The following is a 20,178-nucleotide window of genomic DNA, read 5'->3' on the forward strand; positions in this document are numbered from 1 at the left end:
CCTGACTTCCTCTCTCTGTCAAGCACAATAGTTGGAAGGAGTTTGGCTTGAATCTCTTCCCAGAACATCAGATGAAGCGATTATTTTATTATCATCATGGGAACTATTTACTAAACTTGCAAAGCTTCAAGGACATGTCCCACAAGTCACCTCTGGCACTGACTGGAGGTGAAGGAGTTGCTCTACACCTGCAGGCGTGTTCACAATCCCGTCTGTGTACTCATTGCCCCGCCCCACCCTCTTCCAGATCACTGGAGGGCAAGGCAGCCACCCAGATCTCAAGGAGAGCACCAAACTCATCCAGAAAGGACACGTCACAAGGCAAACCCCGCCCTAAAAGCAAGAAGCCAATGCAATGGGCAGAGCAGGTTTATGCAGAATAGGAGGTTGGTATTTAAAGGCGTGGTCACACCCTGGGCGGTACTACACAAACGCTGGAAAGAATCGCGGATGGGCGGAGTCAATTCTGTGGGCGGGAAAAGCGGTTCTCTGTCTTGGGGAGTAAATGCACAGTGCGTAAACTGGGCGCGGCTTACGTAGAATACGGCGCATCCCGCTTAATGTACACAGCTGGAAGTAGGCGTGTTCAAGGCGCAGAGGCGGGCGCAGACTGGGCGCGGCTTACGCAGACTAGAAAGAGAGGGCTGTGCCGAGTTTGTTTGGATACAGCTGAAATAGGCGTGGTCAGAGCGCGAGGTGGACGCAGACTGGAGAACGCTAATAAGGGGGCGGGCAGGCAGCGCTGATTGGGCGTCTACGCCGAATGAACGAAGGCTGAGTTGGAATTGGCGGGGGCGTGTCGCTAGTGTTGGGCGTGGTTTGTGCAGAATGGGGCGGTGGAGGCGGTGCCTGTCTCCGTTGGCAACGTGTGTGACCGGCAGGGGGCTCTGCGCTGTTAGCGTAAGCGGCGTATTCCTGTCCTGAAGGAAGAGTCAGCCAAGTCTTTCCCTCCCCGCGCCAGTGCATTGCAGCGGCATGAGATCAGGGTGAGGAGGGAGAGTTGTCTGTCACAGCGGCCCCGGGGACGGCAGCCATGGACGCCGGCATGGAGAAGGACTGCAGCGCGCTGGGGGGGCTCTTCCAGACCATCATGAACGACATGAAGGTGAGCAGCGCAACAAAGGAGGACTACAAATCCCAGCCTGCACCGCTGGCCGCGAGCCCTCCAGCTGCCATGCTGGGAACTAGAATGCCCCAACAGCTGGCCCTGCTCGCCAGTGCATTGTGTGCAGCAATGTATAGGCTGCTGGTGGGCTTCTCTATGGAGATTCGCTATATATTGTGGATGTATAGTGATCTGCGGGACTCATAGGCTTCATCAGTGATCTCATGCATTAGTATACAGTCTGTGCAGCAATGTGTAGGCTATATATATTCTGTAGGACTCATAGGCTTCATCAGTGATATCATACAGTAGTATACAGTCTGTGCAGTTAGTTAGATAGTTAGATAGATAGATAGATATCTGTAGGACTCATAGGCTTCATCAGTGATATCATACAATCTGCGCAATAATGTATAGGCTGCTGGTGGGCTTCATAACTGATAGTCTCTATATATTGTGGATGTACAGTGATCTATGGCACTCAAGCTTCATCAGTAATATCATACAGTCTGTGCAGTAATGTATGGGCTATAGACTGACTTTCTCAATGTATTGTGCATGTATAGTGATCTATGACACTCAAGTTTCATCAGTGATATCATGCAATAGTATACAGTCTGTGCAGTAAAGTATAAGCTGTAAATTGGCTTTATTACTATACAGTTGTATACATTGTGTGCAGTTATGTACAGGACACGTTTGTTCCACTGGTGCTTGCGTGCAGATCTAAACTGTGTGTTATATTGTATATAGTAGTGTGCACTGACCTATGAGACAGAGAGGCTTCATAGGGGTTGTACTGCTATATATAGCATGTAATGTATAGGGTACATTGGGTTACCAATAATACACATCTGTACAGTAATCTATAGGATGCATAGGCTTCATCAGGTATATCTGGATTTAGTACACAGAGTAGTGCATTGCATAGGCTTCATTGGGAAAATCATGTTTTACTATACAGGGAAGTGTATTGTGTAAAGTACTATATAGATATCAATATGATCATCATGATAGATATCTATCTGTTTATTGTGTACAGAAACGTGTAGAAGTCAGCCCTAATCAGGAATATCATGTCATGCTTTGGTATATAGTGCAGTGTATTGTAGGGCTGTGCATTATATTGTTTACAGTAATGTATACTTTTCATGTTCCTGTAAGCAATCTAATCCACTGCCCTGTAAACATTGTCTAGAACTCTCATAGGCATTGTGAACTGATATCTGATCATACACATTATGAGTTATTATTCCACTGTGTGCAGTAATGTGCTGTAGATTTACACTATGAAGCGCTGACATCCCCAGCAGTGCTTTACAGAGTTTATAGACTTGTCACTTCATAGTTCCTCAGTGGAATCTCTGTCATCCTCCAGATTTAAGGGAACCAATTAATTTGGAAGCAGTTTTGGGGGACTTTTAAAGGCAGTCGGGAATGCCTGGAGGAAATCCATGCAAACGCTGATCTACTAACTCCGTGTATGATACATGTTTATAGGTTTCTCTAATGATTTCTTTCAATAATAGTTCTATGTATTACACTGTCTACAGTAAAGTATAGCCTGCATATTGTCTTTACTGGTGACACCATGCAATAACAAACAACACTGTGTACAGGAAAGTATAGCTTACACAAGTCTCATCTGTGTTTGTGCAAAAATATACACTTTCGATTATAGTGATGTATAGGACTCTCGTGGTCTTTTCGTATCATGTAATAGTATATTGTACGGTGCAGTGCTTGGTGTGCAGTAAAATATAGCACACATGCATTCTGCATTACATAGTACAGTAATGTATAGAATACCAGGGCTGTGAAGTCAGTACAAAAATTATCCGACTCCTCAGTTTATGAAACTTCTGACTTCAGGTACCCAAAAATTGTCCGACTCCACAGCCCTTTAGAATGCTCAGGTGTTTATACAGGTTTATTATTGTGCATTAATATATAGTCCAACGTATTACTTGTTGTTATGTGTACAATACTCAGATGTGTATTATTGATTAAATGCAATTATATACTCTACGGTGTATTGTATTTTGCATAGTAATGTTCAATAAAGGTTGTACAATTAAGATTGTATAGTACCCAAGAGGAGGATCTGCATAACTCAGACGGGTGCTTAAGGGCCAAGATTGTGTGGTGTATGGCCTGCTTTAGGGTGGTGTGTGTGTGTGTGTGTGTGTGTGTGTGTGTGTGGGGGGGGGGGGGGGGGGGGGGTTTATTTGGTTGTTAGGAGGATTTCCAATAGATGTGATGCTGAAATCTATGGGAAATCGGTCTGCGGTGTGTGGGGCAGGCAGTAGATCCCGCTCTGATCACATTGGTTTAGAGAGGGGTCTATCTAATGGTCGATCTGGTGGCAGATCGAAAAGTGTATGGGCACCTTTATGCCTGGTATACACACCTTAAGCCGCATCTACACGAGTAGATGCGGCCGCGATGCTGCTTATCAATCGAGCCGCTGATGCGGCTCGATTGATAAGATCCGACAGGACGGATCTTCGTACCGCCGATTCCCTGCTCAATCCCCGTGAGGGGACAATGGCAGGGAATCGTGCGGGAGATAAGCGGGGACGAGCGGGGAATCGAATGCGGCGCACGCGCGGCGAGCGAGGACGCGGCGGGCACGCGGAAGAGGCGATCCGGCGGCTAATTGAGCCGCCGGATCGCTACAATGTCCCTCCGTGTAGATGGGGCTTTACAATTCAACGTCAGATAAATGGGTCGAATACATTATTTCCAACAGGTCCGATCTGATTTCCAATCATTTTTCTGCTCGGTTGTCTGATCACTTCTGTACAAAATCGATCAGAAAAACGATCGGACCTGTGAAGTAATCTATTCGAACCATCTGTCTGAGAGGCAATTGCATGGTGTGTACCAAGCATAAAGAGTTCAGACAATGACATCACAGGCTGACTTGGGTACAGTAATGCATCCAATGTACTTGGCGCAATGTTATCTGATGTAATAATTCGAAGAAAGCTGTTTATAGTAAAGTGTATAATAAACATATAACAGTAAATGTGAGATAGCCATAAGATATCTTTATAGCGGTTTATAGCATACACATACGGGCTTCTCTTTGACTCATGCACCGTCTACCCGTATTGCATTTTTATAGTGACATTCTATAGCTATAAAGTGATGGCATGATCTTATACAGGAGGCCTTCGTCCTCATAAAACAAATGCCAACCGCCAGCCCTCATCTGCATATCTAAGTCATGTAGGTATGTGTGTCTACATTTTACACACTCAATGATCCTCATCTGCATATTTAAGTAATTATGTACGTGTGTATATATATTTTATACACTCAATTATCTTTATCTGCATATTTAATGTGTACCTTTATTGTACGCGCTCGATTACGGAGTTGTGATGGCGCTCCTAGATATAAATCAGTCATATTGCTTTATTACGCTATGCACAACAATGCCACCTTCCTTCATCAAAAATGCAAAGCCCAGTGGAATGCAGGCGGGATGTAATTATGGTAAACTGATATCTGATTGCTCAAAACGCAAGGACAATGCGTTTTGTGGGGCTTTGCCGCTTTTTCGGGTCATTGGCAGTAAAGTGCCAACAGCAGTTGTTATGGGAAGGCCTTTAACCTCAACTGTAGGCACTTTACCATCATTGACCTGAAGAACTGGGACAGACCTGCGAAACGCATTGTCCTTGGGTTTTTTTGTGCTAATAACATTCCACCTTATTTGTCTGCTGTGTATCTGCAAGACACAGATCACTTATATTGCGCTTTTCTCCTGGCGGACTCAAAGCACCAGAGCTGCAGCCACTAGGGTGTGCTCTATAGGTAGTAGCAGTGTTAGGCCTGGAACATAGTAGAACGTGCAAAATGCAATTGCTGGCGATTTGTGATAGCTTTTTCCAAGCGATTTTGTGAGCAATTTACCAGCCCCTATACAATCTATTAGAATGGAAATGCTCCCAAAATGCTGCATGTCCTGCAATTGTGATTTCCTTAATCGCAATCACTCTAGTGCAATCTGTTCTATCTATTTACATTGGCAGAGCATTTAGGGAAATCACTAGCTATTGAAAGCGCTCCCTAAGGGCTGGTGCACACCAAAAACCGCAAGCAGATCCGCAAAACGCTAGCAGATTTTTAAACGCTTTTTTTTATTTTTATGAGGCGTTTTGCTAGCGTTTTGCGGATTGCTGCTGCGGTTTTCAGTATAGTAGATTTCATATATTGTTACAGTAAAGCTGTTACTGAACAGCTTCTGTAACAAAAACGCCTGCAAAACCGCTCTGAAGTGCCGTTTTTCAGAGCGGTTTGCGTTTTTGCTATACTTAACATTGAGGCAGAAACGCATCCGCAATCCAAAAAATGCCTCACCCAGGCATTTTTCGTTTCTGCAAAACGCCTGCCGCTCTGGTGTGCACCACCCCATTGAGATACATTGACCAAGCAGATCCGCAGCCGCAAGCGGATCTGAAAACGCCCAAAAAGCCGCTCGGTGTGCACCAGCCCTAAATGCTAAAAAATCCTGCTCTAGTCACTAGAGTCTAGTGGGTTCCAGGCCTGAGGGAAACTTGCCCAAGGTCTCCTCACTGAATATGTGCTGGCTTACTGAACAGGAAGAGCCGAGATTTGCCATTGCTGGATACTGTTGAGTCCTGGTCTTTTTGTTTTATTTTTTCGGTTTGGGGGGTCGTTGAAGATCATCCAGCTACAAAGTGATATCTGATTGCGGTTAGTACGCTGCCCGCCCATATTCACAAAGTGGTGATCAGCTAAAATGATCATGATTTTTTTTTTTTGGGCCGATCGCAGCTTTTCACAATCTCCTCTACTGCTGTTAGTTATCAGTATTGAAGTGGCGGTCCCATACAGGGCTGTGGAGTCGGAGCAATTTTGGGGTACCTGGATTTGGAGTCGGTGGTTTCATAAACAGAGGAGTCGGAGTTTGAGTTGGATGATTTTTGTACCCGCTCCATAGCAGGGCTGTGGAGTCGGTACAAAAATCACCCGACTCCTCAGTTTATGAAACCTCCGACTCCAGGTACCCAAAATGATTCCGACTCCTTGGTCTGATACTTACCAGGGATGTGAATTTGGTACAAAAATCATCCGACTCCTCAGTATATGAAACCTCCGACTCCAACTCTGACTCCAGGTACCCAAAATTGCTCTGACTCTACAGCCCTGCTCCATAGCCATGGAAGAGCTGTGGAGTAGGAGTTGGAGCAATTTTGGTACTTGGAGTCGCTGATTTCATAAACTGAGGAGTCGGATGATTTTTATACCGACTTCACAGCTCAGGTCCCATATTTATAAAGGTATGATTCGCTGATTTGCCTCTCTATAGGTCACCAAACAGGGTTCCCCACCTTGAAAGTGGGGAATGCTATAGACTTCCGTGGGGAAAAAAAGGGCTTGGCACTTTAAGGGTGCCCATACATTAATCGATTTGCAGTGATGGACCCCACCCAGATCACACTCGTCACATGCATCTCGTGGGTTCTTTAACACAACTAGAGTGTTTACAGGGAACCTGAAGTGGGACGAATATGGAAGTTGCCATTTTCTTTCTCTAATAAACAATGCCAGAGACCTGACTCCTGTGCCAGTGCTCTGCCTATAATGCTACAACAACAAAACATTCGTAAAGTGCTTTTCTCCCGTAGGTCCCAAAGAGCATAAGCTTGTCTCAGATCAGTACATAGTGATGTATACGGGGGAAATGTGATCATAAATGCCAGACTAAACAACTGGCTTTTCAGTTTTGATTAAAATGTGTCCAGGGTTGGAGCTTTCTTGATTAAGTTTGGCAAGGTATTCCACAGGGTAGGGAAGGCATGACAGAAAGCTCTGGCTCCAAATGTTTTTAATGCGTAACTTTCGGGCATAAAATCAAAAATCAATTCTTTATTTTTCTCTGGTAAACAAGTAATAATGATGCCAATCAGGCAATCCAAAAGTTGAAATCTCTATTACTTTTCTTGTTTATAAATGATCATTCCCCAGTTTACCTGACTCTTATTTGGTACGTTGCCGCACAAAGGAAGTTGCATGGCATGCTGGGTTGTCCTTTTTTGCTTCTTTATTTTCCCTCAGACTTAACTAATGTACAGTAGCAAAAAAGCACAACCCAGCATGCCCTGCAACTTCCTTTGTGCGGCAATGTACCAAATAAGAGTCAGGTAAACTGGGGAATGATCATTTATAAACAAGAAAAGTAATAGAGATTTCAACTTTTGGATTGCCTGATTGGCATCATTATTACTTGTTTACCAGATAAAAATAAAGAATTGATTTTTGATTTTATGCCCGACAGTTACACTTTAAGTCTCTTGGGGGTGGTGAAGTTATTGGATCCTTTTGATGTGAGGTTGTGGGAGGTGTAACGCAGTCGCAACAAGTCCTTCAGGTATCCGGGGCCTTGGTCGTGTAGGGTATGCCAATTTTGAAAATGGTCCGCCCATGATGCCAAGTGAGGCGATTTCCTCAGGCAGGAGAAGTCTGGGGGCAGCACCAGGCAGAAACTGGAAGTGAAGAGAGTTCCTGGCCAACCTATTCTGGGCGCAACTGTGCCTGGCTAACCTATACTGGGGCAGCTGTACCTAGCTACCAATACTGGGAGCACCTGTACCTGGCTACCTACCTATGTTGTTTGGGGGCTCAATGCAGCTATAACTTGCACGGCTACTGAATATGCCTGGACATAGTAGTTTTGCTAGCATACAGTATTCAATGGAATTGTAACTTTATTTAAAATGATGCCATATAGGTTACGGAGAAGCTGTGTGTTCCTTGGCTGGTGGCACCAGGGATGTGAGCTGTGTTTATGTGACCTGCAGTTGTGTTTTGAGTTGGCTGAAGTTGGGGATTTGGTGATTTATGGTTGTGCAGGCCTGATTTTACTCCAGTCTCTCCCTGCCTCCATGTGTGCTGCTTCTCATGTCTGCTGTTCAGCCGCCCTCTTGTTGGATAAACAGTCTGTGTTTTCACTCACTGATGAGCTAATTCTCATCTGTGCTATGCGTTCCTTCACTGTGCTGCTGGTGGAACAGTGGGAAACAGTACCGCAGGGAAATCTACCCAACCAAAATGTAGTAATCGGATACATTTAAGGATGTTTTTGTGCTATTAGGAGTCATTTGCTGGGGGGTAGGGTCTCGCTACCTCACATTAGTGCTGGTATTGCATTTTCAGGCTATAAACGCAGGGTTTGTGATCATTTTGGGGCAAGTTTAGCACATGTACAGGTGTTGCAATGGCGCCGTAGGCCTACTAAACAGGATGCTCAATAGGAAGTCCAGCAGTGTGACTGTACAAGAGTGAAATGTCACCCAAAACTAAAATGATTTTGCAGCATAGTGGTGTAGATCTAGCACTCTTTCCTTGCAGCACGGGAGTCTTAGAACCTGTTCATACTGTCGGTATTTGGAAAAAGCACAGAAACACAAGTTGAAAAAACGCATGTTACACCTGCTATTGCTGAAATTCTGTCTTGTCCCCATTTTTATTGCCTGATAAAGCGGGCTGGGCCTGCGAAACGCGTTGCACTGTTTTGGGGTACTAATTAATAAATGCGACTACTATTCAGACAGTCTTTCGTGTCTGCTTTATGGATGTAAGTCCACCACTTCCTCCCAGCAAATTTTAAATTTTTCATCCACTTTTATCCTGCTGGCGCCTCTGTTCTCCTACTGCATGCGTTTTTATTGTTTTAATGCGTTTTGCCTATGCATTTTTTGACCAACACACAGACATGCGTTTTACTAATTGGGAAAGTGGTTAATACATTTTTTTTTTTTAATTTTTTTGCATTCCCCTGCATACCGCTACTTTTACCCATAGCTTCTGCACGCCCTCCTCATTTCTTTCACGCCGCCATGTTACAGGAAGTGCGTCACACCGGAAATTCAAGGAGAATTGTCGGAAACGCATGTCTATGCGCATAGCAAAAACACAATACAATGCGCTTTTGCTACGCATCCATTGACTTTCATTGTCATCTGTTTCTATGCGTTTCTGTGTGCAACGCACAAGTATGCAAGCAGCAATGCGCTTCTGACACGCATGCGTGTCATACGTGCTAATGTGAACGAGGCCCATAAGGAATAATAGCAATCCGGATGTCTGCACTAAATGCTATCCGTACGCGTTCCTTTAAATCGGATAGCAACACGCATAGTATGAACAGATTACAGGATGGTTTTAATTGGTTGGATTGACGTCTTATCAGTTGTTTGAACAATAGCAAACAACTATTTTTTTGGGTTGTTTCACAACAAAAGTTGTTAGGTAATTGTGCTGCATAAAAGACCGCTGTTGAGCGTGTGTATGGGGCCTAGGTGAGTATCTTAAAAAAAAAATAAAAAATTAAATTGGCTTCTCATGGTAAATGTGGTCAGTGATTGGCCAATCAGTGTGTACCAGGCATTAGAGGCAGAGGATCAGCAGGACAGCATGGCAGTTTGCATTGTTTAAAAGGAAATCAAAATGTCATATCCCTCTCAGTTCAAGTGTTCTAAATCTGTACGGTTTTGCCTGCTGGTCCCACAAACTAAAGTCTGCTATGTCACTTTCCTTTTGCTTGTTAATATTCGGTTGCAGCGTTCGCTGGAATGAGGCTCGGAGTTGAGCAAGCGGTAATGTGCGGCGTTTGACATCTTTGCCCCAGTTTAATGCTAGCTCTGCGCACTGAACCGTTTCCTCACATTCTGATAGAAATCTTCTATCTGGGCGGCTGCTGGGACCGGCCGGAGCAGCTGTGTGGAGCAGTCATGTTTATCAGCAGCACCTATGACGGCAGGCCATGTGCCGGGGACAGCTGGGCCAGACATTTGCTGTTGGGAAAGAGCTGCACTCTTCTTGGTCCGATGTGCCGACTAGGAAGTGGTTTATAGTAGGAATGGTTGTGGAGAATTGCATGGGGGGGGGGGGACAGACAGCCAGCGCTGTACATCTGCTGCATGTGACATTTGTCATCTATTCCAAATGTTGAAGCTTGAAGCAGTGGCTTAAGGGCTCTGCGCCTGACACAGGCCACCAGGGTTCAGATCTCAGCTCATCCTGTTCAGTAAGCTAGCACCTATTCAGTAAGGAGACCTTGGGCAAGACTCCCTAACACTGCTACTGCCTATAGAGAGCGACCTAATGGCTGTCTTGTCTTGAATCGTGCAAGTGCTGTGCGTTGCTACGGCCACGCGTAAGTAGGGAAGGGGCCCTAAGCTGTGCCCCTGGGGATATTTTCCCTGCTAGTCAGAGCTGCAGTGGCCAAGGCCTGCTCACTCCGGGACATGTCCTCCTGCATGCTATCAATGGACACTACATTTAAAAGCCACACAGATGATCCACCTATCCTTGATCGCTATGGCGACTGTTCACAAGCTAGCAACATTCAGATGTGAATGGACAGGCCTGGTTGCCGTAGTGATGAGTGAGTGATTGCAGGCCGACATTCCTGTGACTGTCAGCTTGCTGATCACCCCAGGTGAGCCACCTCTGGGCAAATTTTTTAGGTGTGAGTGGCTTTTTTCCATACAGAGGTCAGCCCTGTGTGATTTACAACATGGGTAAGCCCAGCACAAATGGCAGCAGATTCTTTCAGCAGATGATTATGATGATTTAGCAGATTTTTTTTTTTTAAAAAGAGGAACGGTAGCTAAAATGATATGTGCTTATTTTTTATTCTTTTAAAAATGATTTAGTCAGTGTTTGCCCATTGTAAAATCTTTCCTCACCCTGATTTACATTCTGACATTTATCACTGGTGGCGATTTCTTTTGTAATGGCAGATGATCTCTGCTGAATGTTCAGGGCTCAGCCACAATGTAAGCGCTTTTCTGAGCGCTTTGTGATTGCTGAGTGCTTTCTGAGAGCTTTTTAAAAATCGCTCCCATTCACTTTAATCAAAATCATGGTAAAAATTGCAGTGATCGCGTACGCAAAAAATCACATCGATTTTTACCGTAATTTTAATGAAAGTGAATGGGAGCAATTTTTAAAAAGCTCTCAGAAAGCGCTCAGCAATCACATGCGCTCAGAAAAACCACTTATAGCGTGGCTGAACCCTTACTGAAAATGGTACTTATCCGTTAGCCGGGCGCATCCGGCAGGTGGCACTAATTACTATTCCCCCTCCAGGCCGACATGGATAGTAGGGAAAGATGTAACTGGTGGAGTTTTGTTGCCACCTAGAGGATGCGCCCGGCTAACGGATAAGTACCCTGAAAATTGTACACCCAGTACATGAACATAGCTTCTTTGAGGAGGGAAATTATGCATCATAAGCCGCCTAGGTTTCCCTGTGACATCACTAGGAGGGCGGGGCTACATACCAATATACGGCAGTCTATAGCTATAGAAGTGTTTCTGATGCTGAAACCAGGATATTAAACCTAGACGTGCGTAGCCTGGATAAATTACTGCATTCTACTATACATTTTTATGGTTCCTCTTTAATAACAAAATTACTATCTCCAACCTCCCACATCCTGAGACTAGAAGAAAAGTCAGTGTAATTGCCTAAAATGTAAAAAAAAAAGTTAGTGGAGCTGACCTCTTGCACAGGACAGAAGGAAAGCATGGAAATGCACCCTGCATGTATTTAGAAAGTTTAGTTCACAATCACAAGTTGTAATTCAATCTCTCAGCTGTGTCTGATGGCTGCCACTGCAGGGCAGCTAATTTGTAAACACAGGATGTTAAAATATGTCTCCTACCATGAAAGTGGGAAGCAGACACACTGCAGACTTATTGCAGGATTTGTATCCGCTGTAACAGAAATGTTTTTTCTGTAAAGGTTATTATGCTGTTGCGTATCTTTTAGAGCAGAGTGGAAGTTCTGAGTTCAGGTCCGCTTTAAGATTGCTGACATTGGACGGTTTTCCATCCATCCATCCGGCCAGGCTACAATCCAGCTGCTGTTTAGCACTAGAAACTATATATCCTCTTTGGCTGAGCACCTGTTGGCCTGAAACCTGTTGCTGCCTTTTGGTCTTTTAGAAAAGACCAGGTTCAGAGGGGCGTGGCCACCTGCAGCAGCTCCACCCACAGAGCCTAAAAGGGCCCCGCTGCTACTAAATGTTTCATCAAACGTTTTAAGGCGTTTTAGCTGCAGAATCCTCTTTTCACAGCCAAAAGTAACATTTGAGCATTCTGTTTACTGAGCTATTAGATGGTGTTCTTAGTTGCGCTCCCGGAGATGGAGTTAATGAAAGCACATGACTGTCCCGGTGGCTGTTATTGGAATCAGCTGATAGAGGGGGAGTGGCTTTGCAAGCTTGGTCAGAAAGCATGTGCTCCATTTAGCAATGTAATGAAATGGATCAAAGTTTGAGTCAACAAACACTGCTGGCTTTCTCTTATATAATTGTGGTTACAGGACACGCTGACCTTCGTCCTCAGACAGCAGGCCTCCTCTTTCGGACTGCCACTTTTTATGCTGTTAAAGTGAACCTGTCACCTGTTCAAAGTCCCCGAACCATAATGATAAAACTGAGTTCTAGGTCAGCAGATTAAACAAAACGGGCTTTTCTGTCACACTAAGGGCTTCATTCACAAAGCGGTGCTAACCTACTTAGCACGTCTAAAGTCTTTAGACACGCTACCCAGGGTGCTAAGTAGGTTAGCACCGGACTTCTCAATCAGATCGCGCGCTAACTTTGCGCGCGCAAAGTTTTATGCGCGCTAAGTCCCATAGGCTTTAATGGGCACTTCGCGCGGAGCGCCCTGCGCTCTGTGCGTACGCGCATAAAGTTTTATGCGCATAAAGTTTTATGCGCGAAAAGCTTGTTTAGACGTGCTAAGGGGGTTTTCACAGGCGTGCTAACAGTTAGCACCGCTTTGTAAATCAAGCCCTAAAGGTGTTAACCTGGAGCAGACTTAAAGTGGACCTGAACTCTTGCACAAGACAGAAGAAAAACATATAAAAATGCAACCCATATGTATTTAGAGAGTTTAGCCTGTCTAATTCCCCCTCATCTGTAACTAGTCACAAGTTGTAACTTGATCTCTCGCCTGTGTCAGCTGAGTGACACAGAAGAGCAGACAATTTGTAAACACAGGATGTTAATAGGTCTGCTTCCATGTAAGCAGGAAGTGGACAAACTGCAGATTTATTGCAGTATTTGAATCAGCTGTAACAAATAAATGTTTTTCTTTAAAGGCCATTATGCTTTTGCTTATCTTTTAGAGCAGAGAGGAAGTTCTGAGTTCTGGTCCGCTTTAAAAAGGCACCATAGTGACATATCATAAAATGTAGTAGATTATTCTGAGAAAAACCCACTTTTACGATAATGATTGTGTTTTCGGCATCAGAAACACTTCCTGTAGCTACATAATGCTGAGTATTGGTATGTAACACTGCCCTCCAATGATGTATGGCTCAGGCCAGTGAAGGCTAACCTTGGCACGCCAGCTGTGGTGGAACTACAAGTCCCATGAGGCATTGCAATACTCTGACAGCTGTAAGCATAACTCGGGGTGGCAGAGGCATGATGGGATTTGTAGTTTTGATATAGCTGGAGTGCCAAGGTTAGCCTTCACTGGCCTAGTCTGATAAGTTATGCAGAATTCTCCTCCTAGAGCACTCTGGGAGTCCAGGCAGTATTTCTACTGACTTTGGAACAAACAGAACATTCTGCAGTGAGTCACCTACCAGCAAAGATGTCGACACCTCTGATAAATGGAAGAATGTAAATTGGGGAGATGAGACTTTCAAAACCTTTTCTGGCTTTCCCCAAATTATGTATTTTATTACAAACCCTACAACTTAAAATCTCAGTGTATTAGTACAGTGTTCCAACGTACAAATCTTATTAGATTAGCTGCGCTGCTGAGGCAGCTAGCTGATACTGCTGAGAGATCAAATTACAGTGGTGATTAGTCACAGATGAGGGGGAATTAGACAGGCTAAACTCTCTAAATACGTACAGTGTTCTCCCCAGAAATTTTTTCCAGCCGGGTGGCATGAAGAAATAGCTGGGTAGGGCGATATGAGCGAATACAGGGCCGGTGCTTCTGTGCGCAGTTGTGTTGTAGAAACCTAGGAGGGGGTGTGCCTGAGACCAAACCTGCACTACAAATAATCCCTTTTTTTCTAGACCAATCATTGCACTGCTGTATATCTGATCTGTTTAAGCCCGCCCTAAAAATAAGCCCTCCCATTCTAGACATTGCACTGCTGTCTATCACAACTTTTTAAGCCCGCCCTAAAAATAAGCCCTCCTATTTTAGACATTGCACTGCTGTCTATCACAACTTTTTAAGCCCGCCCTAAAAATAAGCCCTCCCATTCTAGACATTGCACTGCTGTCTATCACAACTTTTTAAGCCCGCCCTAAAAATAAGCCCTCCCATTCTAGACATTGCACTGCTGTCTATCACAACTTTTTAAGCCCGCCCTAAAAATAAGCCCTCCTATTTTAGACATTGCACTGCTGTCTGTCACAACTGTTTGTTCTCTGTTAGGCCCAGTGCACACCAAAACCGCTAGCAGATCGTCAAAACGCTAGCGGTTTTGGGAGCAGAGAGCAGATATTTGGCCGGGTGCACACCAAGCGGATTTTGTATGCGATCTACCAGCCGCATCAGCCAGTGAAAATGCTTGGCTAATGTATTGCAATGGGATGGTGCACACCGGCGGTTTGAGGTTTTTTAGCAAACGCGCAGCAGGAAGCAAAAACCTCAAACCGCTGGTGTGCACCATCCCATTGCAATACATTAGCCAAGCATTTTTCCAGGCGGATGCGGCCGGCGGATCGCTCCAAAAACCGCTCGGTGTGCACTGGGCCTTAGGGAGTGTTTGAGAATGATTATAGAGAAGGCAGCAATATTGAAGTGTGTGTGTGTGATACCTGGAATGCATGCTCGGCTCTGGATTGTGAAGGAAATGATGCAGCTGCCTGGCCTGTGGTCATTGCTGGCCTTGTGTGTCAGTGAGGTCTGGAATAACTGGAGAGGGAGCTGTGAGGCAGAGCAGATAAGGCTGATTTATGGTCTGATAATGATGAAGCTTTTATGGCCCAAGATGCCTGCATGCTATGGAGCCTCTCATCTGCTGGACTTGTTAATAAGTTCCCAAAAACAAAGCCAGAGAAACAGATAAGAGGTCTTCCTGACACTGCACAGCATAAACATGTCAAAGTATCCTTGAAGACCTTGGGCTAAAGGCCCATACCCACTTCATGATTTTTTTTTTTTTTTTGATCGATTGTTGGCATGGGGCGATAACGTCCATCACGGTGGATCGGATCTTTATGATCCCCGACGCAACCCCTGCGCTAAGTATTGCGATCTTTGGACTTCCAGTGTGCGCCCGTCGTGTGTTCCCGCGGGTAGGGAGTTGGATCGGGGCATCTCATTCGTTGAGGGGTGTCGCTGTGAGATTCCCTGATCCATCTTCAGGTGAGTATTGAGCTTAAAGCAAACCCAAGGTCAGAGGGATATGGAGGCTGCCATATTTATTTCCTTGTAAACAATGCCAGCTGCCTTGCAGCCCTCCTGATCCTGTGTCTCTAAAGCCCAATCTACACGATATGATTCGATTACGATCCGATTAAATCCAACATGTCCGATCGGGATTCGATTTGCCATTGCAAAACAATGGCAAATCGAATTAAGTCGAATCGAATCCCGATCGGACATGTTTGATTTAATCGGATCGTAAATAGAATCGTAATCGAATCGTATCGTGTAGATTGGGCTTAATATTTTTAGCCATAGACCCTGAACAAGCTCGCAGCAGATCAGGTACTCTGACTCAGCTGACTCAGTTTTTACTGGATTAGCCATATGCTTGTTCCAGGGTTTTAACTTAGACACTAGTTATGCCAGAAGATCAACAGGGCTACTAGGCAACTGGCATTGTTTACAGGGTTATAAATTACCCGATTTTGTGTACTTTTCAATTTGATTTCCGACCACAATCAGTCCCAGAATACTGGACTGTATTGGTCGCAAGTGCTCGATCAGCTACACAGTGGTAATGGCTTTTGAGATTGTGACGGCTGACTGACTCCCGGAGCAGTGTCCCATCCAATGCCCCCTACCCTTAAGCAACTCCATACATCACATCTGCGCACTCTCTGCTGCCATTTGCTGGTTTCAAGTCACATGACTGATGCAAGTCACATGATCGGGAGCCAGCGAATGGCAAGAGTGTGTGGCTGTGATGCATGGAGGAGACCAGTAGCGCTGGATGCAGGTAAGTATTACTCTGCTCACTGTGCTACTCTGCAATGGTGTTGGGTATAAGTGTGTGCGTGGGGAAATTAGGCACAGCGTGGAGGAGTTAAGATCCCAGTGGGCCCCATGACAGTTCCACCGGGGCCCCCCTAGGTAGTTGTCACACCCTTGTCTGCAGCTGTTGTGGTATGACAGGTGATGATGCATTCCTCTACGTCTCCTTTTGATGCACCTGAAGCCCCATAGATGTTTGGTTGGTCTGTGGCCTGGTAACATTGGGCTCCAGAACTCCAGGTCGATGTTGCTGTGATATTTCTTGGCGGGTGTAATCCCCATACAGAATCTGAAGGCTTGTGCAAGTCTCATCTTGGCTCTCACCTGCGTCAGGCGGAGAACTCGTTAGGCCAGTTCCGTGCAGCTCCCCGGTAGCCTGCAGGCAAGAGAGGCAGGCAGGTGACACAAGGTTTTGTTACATCCTGTTAGGGCTGCGGACTGTCTTATGACAAGGTGATGTGCGGGGAAATCCATATATGTTCTTATCTGGTTGCTGCGTATGGAGTGTGAAGATCACCCTTCCAAAGAGGCAATCAGCATCGCTAGGTCGGTCTTTTAGAACCATCATAGTCAAACGATGGAAGTATTTAAAGGGAAAGTGTATTCATGACATAGGTATATTGGTGCCGTGATCCGGGATCCCCTTTTTTATAATTGTTTTCAATTTAATGTGAATGCAGTTGTAAAATAAAAAAAAATTAAAAAAAAGGGGGGGGGGGGGGGGTGTTAAAAATGTATGTAACAGGAATTTAAAATCCAAAATTCAGGCTGTTGGCCGGGTTTGCTTAGCAAACGGATTGGGGTCTTCCACCCTCTCTTCCTGACTCCCTTCCCCGAATTACCGTAAGTGGTAACTGCATTAAAGAGACACTGAAGCGAAAAAAAATTATGATATTATGATTTGTATGTGTAGCACAGCTAAGAAATAAAACATTTCTCTTGGGCCTACCTGTTTAAGGTTTTGGAAAGGTGGGGATTTGGAGAATCTTTTTCAACCTGGATCAGAGTGTTATACTCTAGGCTTTCAGCAAAAGTACAATACGCAGGATATACCTCTGACTTACTTTATATTAACAGAGGGACGCGGCAAGGGTGTCCTCTTTCACCACTTCTTTTCATTATAGCTATGGAACCTTTAGTGATCGCGATCAGGCAAAATGAAGCAATTTCTGGAGTGGAACTAGCAGGAGTACAACATAAGACGAATATATTTGCTGATTATTTACTTCTATTCATCTCAGAGCCTGCTTCCTCCATCCCTGAGCTGCTGTCACTGCTTACTAGATTTTCCCAGGCCTCTGGTTTAACAATTAACCCTGCCAAGTCTAAAGCTAAGTACCCACGGGGGTACAATTGTAGCTGTCGCCGCACACGGGAGCGTGTGCGCGACAGTTCGGCGGCAGTTCGGCGACAGCTCGTCGCCAAATCCCTCTGCATCCACACGGCAGCAGAGGGATTAGCGATGCGGCGGAAGCTGTCGCCGAGTTTCCTCCCCCCCCGCCGGAAGCTCCGTGTGGTGTGTGTGGGTAGCTGTCGCTAGCCCGCATACACATGCGGGGCTAGCGACAGTTCCGGCGAGGTTGCGGCGACGACTGTAACCGGCGATTGAACATGTCAATCGCCTGGCGACAGCTCCGACGGGCGACGGTTCGGGGCGCGCGCATCATACACACGGGGGAACTGTCGCCGCAACACGCGCGTGCCACGCGGTTGCGGCGACGGCCGTCCCCCGTGAGTATGGGCCTTAAAGCCCTAAGTATAACTTTGCCGACAGACACCCTAGCCTTCTTGAAGTCGCAGTACTCCTTTCAGTGGTGCTCACACTACATAGATTACCTGGGAATCAATTTAACCAACTCTTATGAGTCCTTATTTGCTCAAAATTACTATCCGCTAGCAAAAATGGTCTCTCAACAATTGACACAATGGTCTGCTTATAATCTTTCCTGGCTAGGGAGGATTAACGCTATAAAAATGACCCTGCTGCCAAAGATTTTATACTATTTTAGACTACTCCCAATCAAGGTCCCCCCTCACTTTCTCAGAATGCTGCAGAGCAAATTGCTCAAATTCATATGGGGTAACACACGATCTAGAGTTCCCAAGTCCACCCTTTACACTAGTAAAGATAAAGGTGGCCTGAGTGTTCCCAATCTATCACGATATTACCAAGCTGCACAATTAGTACACCTGGTGGACCTCTACAAGGGTGACAGGATGCCCCTTTGGACCTATTTTGACATTTCATACACTGCACCTCAGTCGGTTCAGACTTCCATCTGGACCTCAAGGCCTTACCGTCCTCAGTACATGAGTAAGGTCCTCAATCATTGCTTAAGGACATGGGACGACATCAGGTACTCTAAAGGCCTGATGTCTCCCACACTACCCCTGATGTCCTTTATTAATAACCCTATGTTTGTTCCTGGAAGGGACAATCCTTTAAGTTTCCAGTGGTGGAGAGACCATGGCCTGGAATGCATATACAACCTAATTGATGGTTCCGGTATCCTTACCTGGGAAAAATTGCTTGATAAATATCAAATCCCTCCTTCTGAGCATTTGCGTTACATGCAAATAAGACATTGGCTCCAGAGTCTCATTCCACCACATACAAACTTTCCAATTGTCCTCTCTGGCTTTGAACATCTTTGTATAAAAGACCCTTTCGGGAAAGGGGCCATCTCCACTCTCTATAATATCCTCAACGAACCTCATGCATCTTTTTCACATCCGTTTGTGTCCAGATGGGAATCTGACCTGGGGAAAACTAAAACTATAGACGATTGGAAGGAGGCCTGGAAGACCTACTCGAGACTGTCTATAAATCTGGCAATAGTAGAGTCTGCATACAAGGTAGCCCTCAGATGGTACTGGGTTCCCGCCAGGTTGAGGCACGTGGCGGGTAACTCTTCCGGTCTCTGCTTCCGTGGCTGTGGCGCTTCTGGGGACATGCTACATACCTTCTGGTCCTGCCCTATGTTAGGGAGATTCTGGACCAAAGTTTTTAGGTTGCTGAGCCAGCTTTTCAAGGTCTCAATTTTTAGGGACCCCTGGATAGCCCTGTTACATTTTGAGATTGCCTCCCTGAATAGATCCCAGCAAGTGCTGGCCCACTTTGAAATAGTCGCAGCTAAACAAAGTATAGCCAGGGCCTGGAGAACTCAATTCGCCTCATTTGAGGAAGTCAAGAGCAGGGTGACGTCTTTTATGACTCAGGAAAGGATGGCTGCGATCCTTGAGGACAAGGTAGATAAATTCAACAAAATCTGGGAACCATGGCATGCGCTCTTTCTCACCTCTTGAGCCATAAGCTAATGTTAGTCTCCAGGATGGAGTCTGTGGGCCCCCAACACCATTCCCCTTTCCCCCCCTTCCCCTCTCCCCCCCTTCCCCTCTCCCCCAGCTTTTCTACCTCCCTTTCTTCTTTCCTCACTTCTATTTTCACTCTTTTCTTCTATTTTCTACCTCTATCTTAATTTTTAGGGCATCTGCCCTCCAAACAGTATGGCCTGGTGCACACCAAAACCCGCTAGCAGATCCGCAAAATGCTAGCAGATTTTGAAACGCTTTTTCTTATTTTTCTGCAGCGTTTCAGCTAGCGTTTTGCGGTTTTGTGTAGCGGTTTTGGTGTAGTAGATTTCATGTATTGTTACAGTAAAGCTGTTACTGAACAGCTACTGTAACAAAAAACGCCTGGCAAACCGCTCTGAAGTGCCGTTTTTCAGAGCGGTTTGCGTTTTTCCTATACTTAACATTGAGGCAGAAACGCATCCGCAATCCAAAATCTGCTGCAGCCCGGGAGTATGCGTTTCTGCAAAACGCCACCCGCTCTGGTGTGCACC

General features: G+C 45.5%; 1 protein-coding gene across 2 annotated transcripts in view; it reads left to right on the forward strand.

The window, feature by feature from the left end:
* Window positions 1–871: 871 nt before the first annotated feature.
* The window catches only part of LOC137542104 (protein MTSS 1-like), a 203,177-nt gene continuing 183,870 nt past the window's right edge, over window positions 872–20,178 (forward strand). For both annotated transcript variants that reach the window (XM_068263774.1, XM_068263775.1), the window contains exon 1: window positions 872–1,105. In XM_068263774.1, the coding sequence (XP_068119875.1) occupies window positions 1,034–1,105 (72 nt within the window). In that variant the 5' untranslated portion in view covers window positions 872–1,033. The remainder of the gene's footprint in view (window positions 1,106–20,178) is intronic.

The sequence above is a fragment of the Hyperolius riggenbachi genome, chromosome 12, assembly GCF_040937935.1.
Source record: "Hyperolius riggenbachi isolate aHypRig1 chromosome 12, aHypRig1.pri, whole genome shotgun sequence".
NCBI lineage: Eukaryota > Metazoa > Chordata > Amphibia > Anura > Hyperoliidae > Hyperolius > Hyperolius riggenbachi.